We start from the raw sequence: 12,405 nt of genomic DNA on the forward strand, positions 1-12,405 counted from the left end.
GCCAGCCTTAATTGTAAGAATACCTTGAGTTGGATTCTTTGATGTAGCTGTACACTGCATTTGTTCTTTAGAACTCCTGAGAAAGACTTCCTTTTTCTTAATGACCTCTCCATTTCTTTAAGGTTAACCATAGCTCGAGCTTCTAGAGCCTCCCAGTGCTCCGGTGTTGGAGTTATCCAAAGGCTGCTGTAGATATTTTGCTCCCCAGTTCTCCATTTTGGCATCACTCCTAGTGTGATTTACCCAAACCCCAACTGCCAATGACACAATTTACTACTTGTGATACCTTTTGTGATGGTTCTTTTCAGGAAATTGGGATGTTCTTAGTGCTTCACTGCTAGTGAGGTGTCGACAGTATAGGAAAGTGGCAGACCATTTAACAGACTAAAGACTAAGGAGCTGGTGGTAGACCTGAGGAGAGCTAGGGTACCGGTGACCCCTGTTTCCATCCAGGGGGTCAGTGTGGACATGGAGGATTACAAATACCTGGGGATACAAATTGACAATAAACTGGACTGGTCAAAGAACACTGAGGCTGTCTACAAGAAGGGTCAGAACTGTCTCTATTTCCTGAGGAGACTGAGGTCCTTTAATATCTGCCGGACGATGCTGAGGACGTTCTACGAGTCTGTGGTGGCCAGTGCTATCATGTTTGCTGTTGTGTGCTGGGGCAGCAGGCTGAGGGTAGCAGACACCAACAGAATCAACAAACTCATTCGTAAGGCCAGTGATGTTGTGGGGATGGAACTGGACTCTCTCACGGTGGTGTCTGGAAAGAGGGTGCTGTCCAAGTTGCATGCCATCTTGGACAATGTCTCCCATCCACTACATAATGTACTGGGTGGGCACAGGAGTATATTCAGCCAGAGACTCATTCCACAGAGATGCAGCACTGAGCGTCATAGGAAGTCATTCCTGCCAGTGGCCATCAAACTTTACAACTCCTCCCTTGGAGGGTCAGACACCCTGAGCCAATAAGCTGGTCTTGGACTTATTTCCTGGCATAATTTACATATTACTGTTTAACTATTTATGGTTTTTTTATTATTTATGGTGCAACTGTAACGAAAACCAATTTCCCCCGGGATCAATAAAGTATGATTATGACTAACAAGACAATTCCACAAGCAGTGTTGCTGATAATCAATATGATAATGACCATGATGTAGATTGGGGCAATGCTTTGGGGCAGCACAGTAGAGATGCTGCCTCACGGCTCTTATGACGCCAGTTCTGAAATTGGAATTGGTTATTATTGTCACATGTACCGAGATACAATGAAAATCTCATATTGCATACTGTTTATACAGATCAAATCATTACACAGTGTATTGAGGCAGAACAAAGTAAAACAATTACAGAATACAAAATGAAGTGTAACAGCTACAGAGAAAGTGTAGAGCAGGTAAACAGTAAAGAGCAAGATCATATTGAAGTCAATTCTGACCTTGGGCATCTCTGTGTGGAGTTTGTATATTCTCATGTGTGGACTCATCAGAGGATCTGAAGGAATACATCATGGTTGTCACAGATTCTATAAAAGCAGTTGTGGACTAGTGTGTCCCCACAAAATTGTTCAGCTTCTTCCCCAACTAGAAGCCCTGATGGACCATCAGGTCTGCAACCTGCTGAGGGTTGATCTGTGGCATTCTGGTCTAGTGACCAAGTAAAATACAAGAGGTCCAGGTATGGCCTCCGGAAAGCTATCTTGTGTGTGGAATGGCAATTCCGGACCGAATCTGAATCACTGAATAAGGCTTGACGGCTGCGGCAGGGCTTGAATGCTATCATTGCCTACAGAGTGAAACCAAGTGATATCGGTAATAAAAGGCTTCACTCCCAGATGAGCTCAATGCCTTTTATGTTCACTTTGACCATCAAAACATGGAGGAACCTTCCTGAACACTCACAGCCCCCAATTTCAGTCTCTAAGGCCGATGTGAGAGCATTCTTCAGGAGGGTGAACCCACAGGATGCATCTGGCCCAGACAGGGGACCTGGCTGAGTGCTAAAGTCTTGTGCTGATCAACTGGCTGGAGTGTTCACCAATATCTTTAACTTCTTGCTTTGGCAGGCTGAGGTACCCACCTGCCTTGAGAAGGCTTAGATTATACCAGTGCCTAAGAAGAATTGGTAGCCTGGCTCAATGGCTATCATCTAGTTGCACTTGCATCCACTGTGATGATGTTTTTTGAGAGGTTGGTGATGAAACATATCAACTCCTGCCTGAGAAGCGACTTGGATCCAGCCCATTTTGCCTACCATCACAACAGGTCAACAGCAGATGCCATTATCATTGGCTCTTCATTCAACTGTGGAACAGCTGGACAGCAAAGATGCATACATCAGGATGCTCTTAATTGACTACAGCTCAGCATTCAATAATATTATCCCCTCAAAGCTAATCAATAAGGCCTGGGCCTCAATACCTCCTAGTGCAATGGGATTCTCGATTTCCTTACTTGCAGACCCTAGTCAGTTCGGTTTGGCAACATTCTCCTTCACAATCTCCATCAGCAAAGGTGCACACAAGGCTGTACTCACCTTATCCTTATGACTGAGAGGCTAAGCATAGCTCCAATGCCATTTAAGTTTGCTCGCTGTCATTTATAGAATCAAAGGTGGTGATGTATCAGCATATAGGAGGGAGATAGACAATCTGGCTGAGTGGTGCCACAACATCCTCTTGCTCAATGTCAACGAGACCAAAGAGCTGATTATTAATTTCAGGAGGAGGAAGCTGGAGGTTCTCATCAGGGGATCAGAGGAGAAGAGGGTCAGCAACTTTAAATTCCTCGGTGTTATCATTTCAGAGGATCTGTCCTGGGTCCAGCATGTAAGAGCCGTTACAAAGAAAGCATGGCAGTGCCTCTTCTTTCTTAGAAGATTGCGAAGATTTGGCTTGTCATCTAAAACTTTGACCAACATCTATAGATGTGTGGTGGAGAGTATATTGACTGGATGCATCACAGCCTGATATGGAAACACCAATGCCCTTGAATGGAAAAACCCACAAAAAGCAGTGGATATGACCCAGTCCATCATAGGTAAAGCCCTCCCCACTATTGAGCACATCTACATGGAGCGCTGTCACAGGAAAGCAGCATCCATTATCTAGGGCTCCCACCATCCAGGCCATACTCTGTCCTCACTGCTGCCATCAGGTAGGTGGTACAGGAGCCTCAGGCCCCACACCAACAGGTTCAGGAACAATTATTACCATCAGGCTCTTGAACCAAGGGGGGTGACTTCACTCACCCCATCACTGAACTGTTTCCACAACCCATGGACTCTTCTTCTCCTCATGTTCTCTACTTATTTATTAATTATTATTATTTTTTCTTTCTCTTTGTATTTGCACAACTTCTTGTCTTTTGCACATTGGTTGGTTGTCCGTCCTGCTGGGTGTGGTCTTTCATTGATTCTATCATGTTTCTTATATTTACTGTGAATGGTTCCAAGAAAATGGATCTCTGGTGACATACAGGTACTTTGAATTCTGCCTGTGACGTTGTGAATTTCCTCCAGGGTTTCTGACTTTGTCTTGCATCACAAAGTGGTAGGTTTATTAGTTACCCCTTATATGTAGGTGAGTGATAGAAATGTAAGCGGGGGGGGGGGGAGTTGAGGGGAATGTGGAGAAAATGAAATAGGATTAGTTAAAATGGCAAATTGATGATCAATGGGGATTCAGAGCATAGAGCACAGAACAATACGGCACAGGAACAGGTGCCAAACTCATTATGTTAACGACACCCAATCCCTCCATTCTCGGCACATTCATATGCCTGTCTAAGAGACTCTTAAACATCTATTTCATACCTGCCTCTGCTCTTGGCAGCACATTCCAGGCATCCACCACTCTGTGCAAAATCATTTTGCCTCACACATCTTCTCTGAACTTTCCCCATCTCACCTCAAATACATGCCACCTAGCAGTAGACCTTTCGACCACAGGAGAATGATTTCTATCTATGCCTTTTGTAATATTATAAACTTCTTTTAAGCCTCTCTTTTATTGTTTCTGTGCTATATAATTCAACCTGGGAAAGACTGCTACCGCTCCTCAAGGTAATGGCCAAAGGGATATTATGTCCACCTGAGAGGGCCTTCATTTAATGTCCCCTCCAACTGTGCAGTGTTCCCTCGTACTCCCTCATTCCGGGGATTTTGGTGCACAAGGCTCTTGAAGCAGTACTTGAACCCATAACCCACTAATCACAGGTGAGCGAGTCACAGTCGATGAGGATAAGGTGGTCATGTGGCTGGCGCTGCTGTTTAAACATCAGCTGAGAATTCCTTGCATTGTCTTGCAGACAGCAATAGTCCAAGTTGTTCCCTCAGCGACCCCCTACAGCTGTGCATCGTGCACCCAGCCCACAGCAGGAACTCTGAAGCAGGATGCAGGAAGCCAAGCAGGTCTGGCGTGAGAAGATCAAACAGTGACCCAGTGCTCCAGGAACTAGTAATAGAAGGTAACAAATGGTGTGGAGAAGAACATTGCTGGATCATACTTCACTTCTCATCTGTTATAAACAGTATATGGGACACGGGAGTTTTCTAACAGATTTACTGAAATGACATCAGCATTTACAGCATGTAATTACCAGGGGGCCCTGAGCAAGCTAGGGCTCCTTTCTTTAAAACTAAGATGATTATAAAGGGCGATCTGATAAATATATTTAAATTTTGAATTTATAAAGCTATTTATTTTTTTAATTTAAAGTTACAGTATTGTGCACAAGTCTTAGGCACATGTAAAAAAAATTCTGTTAAGTGAAGATGCTTTTAAAAATAATGAATAGTTTCTAAATATCAAAAAATTCTCTAAAGAGCAATAAACAGCAAAAAAAAAATCAAGTCAATATTTGGTGTGACCACCCTTTGCCTTTAAAACAGATCAATTCTCTTAGGTCCACTGTCATGCATTTTTATAAGAAAATCAGCTGGTAGCTTGTTCCAAGCATCTTGGAGAACTTGCCACAATTCTACAGACTTTGGCGATCTCACTTGCTTTTGTCTCTCCAACTAGTCCCAGACAGCCTGGTTGATGCTGAGATCAGGGCCTTGTGGAGGCCATACCATCTGAAACCATATATAATAAAAAAAACAGGGGTGCCTGAGAGTTCTACACAGGACTGTATAATCTCTTTATAAGAAAGTCTTTTGATTGGTTTGTTCATCTAACCTCAGAATGTGGAAACATGGAGATTAAGTAATTTAACCAATCATCAGAGTTCTGGACCATTGATCTTAAAGACAAGATTGAATCCTACCATGGTTGGAAATTTTAAATTCAAGGAAGCACTTAAATTTGTGATTTTTAAAAAAAAGGTGATTCTAATAATATCCCTGTAAAGTACCAAACTGTCTTAGAATTCCACTTTTTGACTAATGCTCCTGGGGATGGAAATATGTGCTGCTTATTATGCAATTCAGTGCCTTGTAACTGCTTTTTCAGCTCAGGGTCAGGGTTAGGGTTTGGCATTAAACACCTGCACTTTTGATATCATCCACATCTTTCGATGAGCGTACGTAGTTTGAGTCATCATTTTGTGTGATGATGCTTTTTGGGATGTATTAAATGTTAGAAGTATTAGATGAAGACATTGCATTGACTGATGGTAAATCCTGTGTATTTATTTAACTGGGAAGAGGGCTCTCTCCTCATCTGCTATTGTTCTTTACACTTACTTACTTATTTACTTATTGATTGATTGATTGGGATACAGCCATGCTGTCCAGGAAACCCCAGTTTAATCCCAGCCTAATCACAGGATGATTTACAATGACCAGTGACCCACTGGTACATCTTTGAACTATGGGAGAAAACCAGAGCATGCGGAGGAAACCAATGACTGAGATACGAGTAATGATGAGCACCTTCCTGCTCCACTGGGGGTGGGGGAGAGGGAAGCAGTCTGGTGTTCCTTGATGGCTTAAGCCCCTTCATGCATAAAGGATTGTAATTTTATTTCCCCGCCCATTAGCTAGATGTTGTGTTCAAGAACAGCTTCTTCCCTTCAACCATTCAGTTCTTAAACTTACTGCCATAAACCTAATCACTATCTCAGTTTAGTAACACCCATGATGACTTTGCACTAAAATGGACGACTTGTCTTTCTTTGTGAATGTTGTGTCTCTAATGCTGTGTCTGTGATTCAAGTAAGATTTCACTGAAAAAATTTCCTTGCATGTATATATTTTCCTGTGCATACATGTACTTGTGTATACAGTATATTCGACACAGAACTCCTCTTGGATTCATTAACTTAGCCACTTCTGAGATCTGTACAAGCCCACACTAGAACCCATACCAGTCCTCAGCAAATGTGTCCAGATGCCAGATGTTGTCTAGTTATCACCACAGATGCTGCCTGATCCACTTATTTGCTCCCGTTTTCTTTTTCAGTCCAGATTCCGGCAACTGCAGCCCCTGGCATCTCAGCTGATGTGTGTTCTGTGCTGGTCTGAAGGATGCCATTAACACCCTGCAATGGGGTGTAGTGGTTATCTTATCGCTGTTAGTGGTTGGTGTAATGCTACTGAAGCACAGCGATCTGATTTCAATTCTGCCACTGTCTGTAAGGATGCATGTTCTCGTAGTTACCTCATGGGTTTCCTCCAGTTTCTCCCCATGTTCTGGTTGGTAGGCTGATCGGGTGGCATGGGCCTGTACTGTGCGTTATCTCCAGATATAAGTAATAAAAACTACAGGCAACCCAGCGAGGTACTGTGAAGCTGCCTGTAGAGAGAAGGGTCTTGAGACCTGACACCCCTTACTCAAGGCTTGCCAACTCCGGTAGAACCTATTCCCTGGGATTTTCTAATAGAAGCGCTAGCCTCAAATCCACCCTTCATCGGAAATTGTCTTCCTGATGCTCACCTCTCCAGATCCTTAGGTATTAGGAATGTGCATCAACTCTTCATTACACAATTGGATGATTCTTTAAATGCTGGTATAGTTTTATCCCCAAGATTGATCCTTCAGTTTCATAGAATCCAGTGCTCTTCATATCACTCCCCTCCTATGAAATCCAATTTGTGATGCCCATCTAATGGGATAGATATTTGTGGTTTTTCCACATTCCTGCACCAAACCCTTGCTACCATTGTCATGAGTTAAGTCTGCCTCCTTTATTGTTTTTCCAGCATCTCACAAACATCTCTATTGTCTCTCACAGAGCTGGTGGTGAGCTGTGAGGCCGCAACGCAAACTGACGAGAGGTCCGAGGTTCAGGCTGTGACCTTACGCAGAGGCCGCAGGTCGAGAAGCCCCAGGTCAAGGCCAAGGTCACTGGTGGATTACACCAGCTACAGAGACACCAAGTTGTTGGTGGCCAGCTTCTTAAAGCATTCGTCATGCAGCATGACTCCCGAAGTGCAGGAACTGGTGGACAGTATTAGGTCGGTGTTACAGTCAGATGAGGAACATATGGAAGAGGCTGTGGCGAGTGCCAATATTCTTGACCAGGTAAGGAGCACTCCTTGTAACTTTGCTTCTCCCTGTGCAGTATTACCATTATCCTCCCTTACCATGCCATAGGTGTGGCGCGTGGCCAAGTGGTTAGGGCATTGGGCTCACGATCTAAAGATCATGGGTTCGAGTCTCGGCCGAGGCAGCATGTTGTGTCTTTGAGCAAGGCACTTAACCACACACTGCTCCAGTCCACCCAGCTGAAAATGGGTACCGGTAAATGCTGGGGGTTAACCTCACAATAGACTGGCGTCCTATCTGGGGGGCGGGGGGATTCTTGTACTCTCAGTCGCTTCACGCCACAGAAACTGGCATAAGCACCGGCTTAATGGGCCACAAGGCTCGGGACAGACTTTAACTTTAACCATGCCATAGACTAAATCAGCACGGGGGTCATTTAAGCCACAGCTTCACTTTATTGAACCAGGATGTGTTGGCACTAAAAGTAGTTTGATGGAGTGGAGGGAACTTGTGGAGACAGAGCAGCAGCTCAGACTATTTGGATGTGTGGCTTCTCCTGTATTCTAAGTGGATCACATCCGAGCTTAGATTAACAAGTTGTGGGTTTGAATAGTAGTTCAATACAGGGAGAATATTCTGGTAACTTGATTTATTATGTACCAAGGTGCAGATAGTTCATACTGATCAATTCATTACGCTGTACATTGAGTTGACAAGGTAAGAACATAGAACAGTATAGACCCTAAAACCCACCATGATCAAGATCATTCTAGCGCTTCTCTCCAACATAGCCATCCGTTTGTCTGTCACAATAAAAGAATTCAGAATAAAGTGCGACAATTACAGAGAAAGTGCAGTGTTGATAGATAAAGGGTGCAAGGTCATAAGGTAGATTGTGAGGTCAAGAGGCCAGCTTACCATATGACATAGGAGCAGAGTTTAGGCTATTTGGCCCGTTAGTTCTGCTCTGCCAATTGACCATCTGATCGTGGCTGATTTATTTTCCCTCTCAACCCCATTCTCCTGCATTCCTTCCGTAATCTTCGATGCTGTTACTAATCAAGAATCTATCAATCTCAACTTTAAATATACCTCATGACTTGGTCTCCAACAGCAGTCTATGACAATGAATTCCACTGATTCACTGCCCTCTGGCTAAAGAAATTTCTCCTCATCCCTGCTCAAGAGGGACATCCTTCCATTCTAAGGCTTTGTCTCCTCGTTCTAGACTCTCCATTATTTGTAATATCCTTTCCACATTCACCCTATCCAGGTCTTTCAATATTCAGTAGGTTTCAATTTATCCTCATTCTTCTGAATTCCAGCAAGTACAGGCCAGCCCAGTACTGGCCCCCGCAGCACCCCACTCACCACTGACTGACAACCAGAGAAACACCCATTTATACCAACTCTCTGCCTTCTATTGGTTAACCAATCCACTATACATGCCAATACACTTCCTCCGACTCCATGCATTGGTATCTTATTTATAAGTCTCTTGTGCGGCACCTTATCGAACACCTTCTGGAAATCCAAGTATACAACATGCACCTGTTCCTCTCTATCCACTGCACTCATTATGTCCTCAACAAACTCCAGTAAGTTTGTCAAACAGGACCTGCCCTTTCTGAGTCCGTGCTGCATCTGTCTAATGAACCACTCCTTTCTAAATGTTTTGCTATTTCTTCCTTAATGACAGCTTCAAGCACTTTCCCGACTACAGATGTTAAGCTAACTGGCCTATAGTTGCCAGTCTTTTGCCTACATCCTTTTTTAAAAGGTGGTGTGACATTTGCTGTCTTCTAATCCGCCTGGACCTGCCCAGAGTGCAGAGAGTTTTGGTAAATGATTACCAACGTGTCTACTATAACCTCCGCCAGTTCCCTCAGCACCCTGGGATGCATCTCATCAGGACCAGGGGCCTTATCTACCTTCAGGCCCTCTACTTGCTCATCATTATCTCTTTAGTGACAGTGATCTTACTGAGGTCCTCACCTCCCATTTAGTCCATAACGTCATTCTTTGGCATTATTAGATGTGTCCTCCACCGTGAAGATCGACACAAAATAGTTATTCAGCCATTTCCTTATCACCCAATATCAATTTCCCCTTCTCGTCTTCCAAACGACCTACGTTGACCTTAGCCGCCCTCTTCCACTTCATATATTTATAAAAACTTTTGCAATCCGTTTTTATATTTTGTGCTAATTTACTTTCATACTCTATCTTCCCTTTCCTTATTTCTTGTTTAGTTGTTTTCTGTTGCTTTTTAAAGTTTTCCCAATCCTCTAGTCTCCCACTACCCTTTGCAACTTTGTACCCATGAGCTTTTAATTTGATACTATCTTTTATATCCTTAGTTATCCAAGGCTGGCTCTCCCCACACTTACTGTCCTTACTTTTGACTGGAATATACTGTTGTTGAGCAGTGTGAAAAATCTCTTTAAAAGTATTCCACTGTTCCTCAACTGTCCTACCAAATAGCTTGTGCTCCCAATCCCCATTAGCCCACTCCTCCCTTGTTCAAGCATAATGCACTAGTTTTAGATCTAACTATTTCATCCTCCAGCTGTATGCTAAATTCAATCATACTATGATCACTCTTTCCAAGAGATCCATCACTAGTCTTTTTACCTTGTTCCTTCCCACCATCTGAGGATCAAAACTACCTTCCATTTTCACTTCCTCCAACCTACTGTACTGCATACAGTGCTCACAAGGTGATCCTCTCCACAGAGGAGAATGGCGAGGTACCCATGTGTGGAGCATTGATATTTAATCCCTATGGATTGCTGAGAACTTCCAGTCACCAGTCACAGTAGTTCTCTATCCCACTCTGAACCATGTCTCTGGCCAGCTACATGTGAAGCCCAACATTAAGTTGTCAGCTATGCGGTCTATGTAGCATTTTTTTTTATTTTCATTACAACAAATAACTGACATTTTTCTGCATTAATGAAATTCTGTATTTTGTTACTCCAGGATTTTCTTTAAAGATGCAAATACATTTAAGGGTTTAAAAGTTCTCATGTATATGAATGCATCAGGACTGGGTATGGTGGGTGTTTCACTTAGAAGAGAATGTGGATGGGGAGGGGTTTACCAGTGATCCAGGGCTGAGGGACTTCAGTTACACAGACAGGCTACAGCTCGAAAAACGTGAAAGGTGTTGACACAGTAAACAAAGGAAAGGTTTCCACTGGTAGGAGAATGTGGACTTACAGTACATCACATTAAACGTTGCAGAGAAATAATTTTCATGCAGCACATCATAAACACAAAAGATCCTGCAGCTGCTGGAAATCTTGAGTAACTCACACAAAACGCTGGACCTACAGACGGAATAAACAGTTGATGTTTTGAGGCAATACCCTTCACCAGGGCTGGAAAGGAAGGGGGATGAAGACAGAATAATGTAGTGGGGGAAGGGGAGGGGGACAAGCTGGCAAATAGTAGGTGACACCAGGTGGGGGAGGGTGGAAATTGATTGCAATAGAGATGAAATTTGAATTTGTATGAATATAGAAATGTCTTAGTGATATGAAAAGTGCTAGACCAGTAGAAACTACTGCTCTCCCATCCACACTACCATTCTCAGGTAGATAGCTGCAGTATTTTGCTTTCAGGGGCCTATTCTCCAAGTAGACTTGACACGGTGAATATGGAGAAAATGTTTTCTCTTCTGGAACTAGAGGTTCCTGTTGAAAAAAAATAAGGGGTAATAAATCACCCGCCAGAGGAACTCAGTGGGGTGGGCTGCATCAACGGGAGGAAAGAAACTATCAAGTTTTCAGGTTGCAACTGCCGCAGGACAGTTTTCATCCCAAAACGTTGACAATCCCTTTTCTTCCATTGATGCCCTTTGACTCCGAGATCCTCCAGCAGATGTTTTTTGCTTCAGATTCCCGCAGTCTTTTGTGTCTCTGAAACTAAGGGGTCACCTACCTAATTCAGAGATGAGGTGGAATACCTTCCTGAGAATTGTGCCTTTGGAACGTGCTTTCACTACCCTCAAGCTAGACAGATTCTTGATAAGCAAAGATTAGTAGGCATTGATGGAAATTAAGAGTTGATCTTATTGAATGACTGAACCAACTTGAGGGGCTGAATTTGTATGCACCTGGTAACCTAAAGAATTTTTTTTTGGGATAGGCGATCACAGGCAGCTTGCAACACACTGTAATGCGCAGGGAGGTGACCCAGACACAAAGGCGCACACGGCTACTCCATCTACAAAGCTGTGGAGATCTGAGCACGTGTGCTGTCGGCGAGCAGCGGCCGGTAACCCGAGGAAGGGTGGTCAAAGGCCAGCAGGAAAGGCCCCACAGTCTCGTCGGTGTGATACAAGAGACAGTGCTGTAACCATGCCAAACATTTCTGAGTGCGATTTGAGCCAAAACTCTGTCTGAAAGCTGAAGCAACAGATGCCAGGATGGCTATAATTTCAAGATGATAGTACAATACAAAGAGGAGAAGCTTAATTAGAGCCATACTTAACATACTGGAAATCAACATGTGAATATAACAATGAGGTGCAGCACAAACTCCAAGTGCCCTTAACTCAAATGACAAATTAATAAAATTTGCCGTTTATGATGCTGAAATATTTAGTTGTTCGGATTCCTCAGCTCTTATTGTCATTAAGTTAAATCTCTTGACACTTTCTGCCTAGTTTTGATAGAGAGATTTCAGTGACCTACGCTGTTCCTTGCGTCTTGATTTGAAACAGAAACTAAGGAGTTACCCTTCTGATGAGGTATAAATTGAAATAACTCTGATGATTTCTGTTACCTTTACTGCACTGAATTATCAAAGTACTACGTTGTCTTCAAAATGGGGTTCTTCTCTGCAGATGCATTTTAAGAGTGCTGACCATAAACAAAAGCAAATAAATTCGACATACAAATGGTGCATTTTATAAACTCTCCAAAAAACTAATGAGTTTTGTTGCTGTTTACACATTCCAG

At 43.2% G+C, this 12,405-nt stretch overlaps 1 protein-coding gene across 3 annotated transcripts in view; it reads left to right on the forward strand.

Moving 5' to 3' along the window:
• Nucleotides 1-12,378, forward strand: part of fam189a2 (family with sequence similarity 189 member A2) — a 101,034-nt gene extending 88,656 nt beyond the window's left edge. For all 3 annotated transcript variants that reach the window (XM_072258100.1, XM_072258099.1, XM_072258101.1), the window contains 3 exons: nucleotides 4,317-4,475; nucleotides 7,185-7,474; nucleotides 11,591-12,378. In XM_072258100.1, the coding sequence (XP_072114201.1) occupies nucleotides 4,317-4,475; nucleotides 7,185-7,474; nucleotides 11,591-11,800 (659 nt within the window). In that variant the 3' untranslated portion in view covers nucleotides 11,801-12,378. The remainder of the gene's footprint in view (nucleotides 1-4,316; nucleotides 4,476-7,184; nucleotides 7,475-11,590) is intronic.
• Nucleotides 12,379-12,405: the final 27 nt, after the last annotated feature.

The sequence above is a fragment of the Mobula birostris genome, chromosome 5, assembly GCF_030028105.1.
Source record: "Mobula birostris isolate sMobBir1 chromosome 5, sMobBir1.hap1, whole genome shotgun sequence".
Taxonomy (NCBI): Eukaryota; Metazoa; Chordata; class Chondrichthyes; order Myliobatiformes; family Myliobatidae; genus Mobula; species Mobula birostris.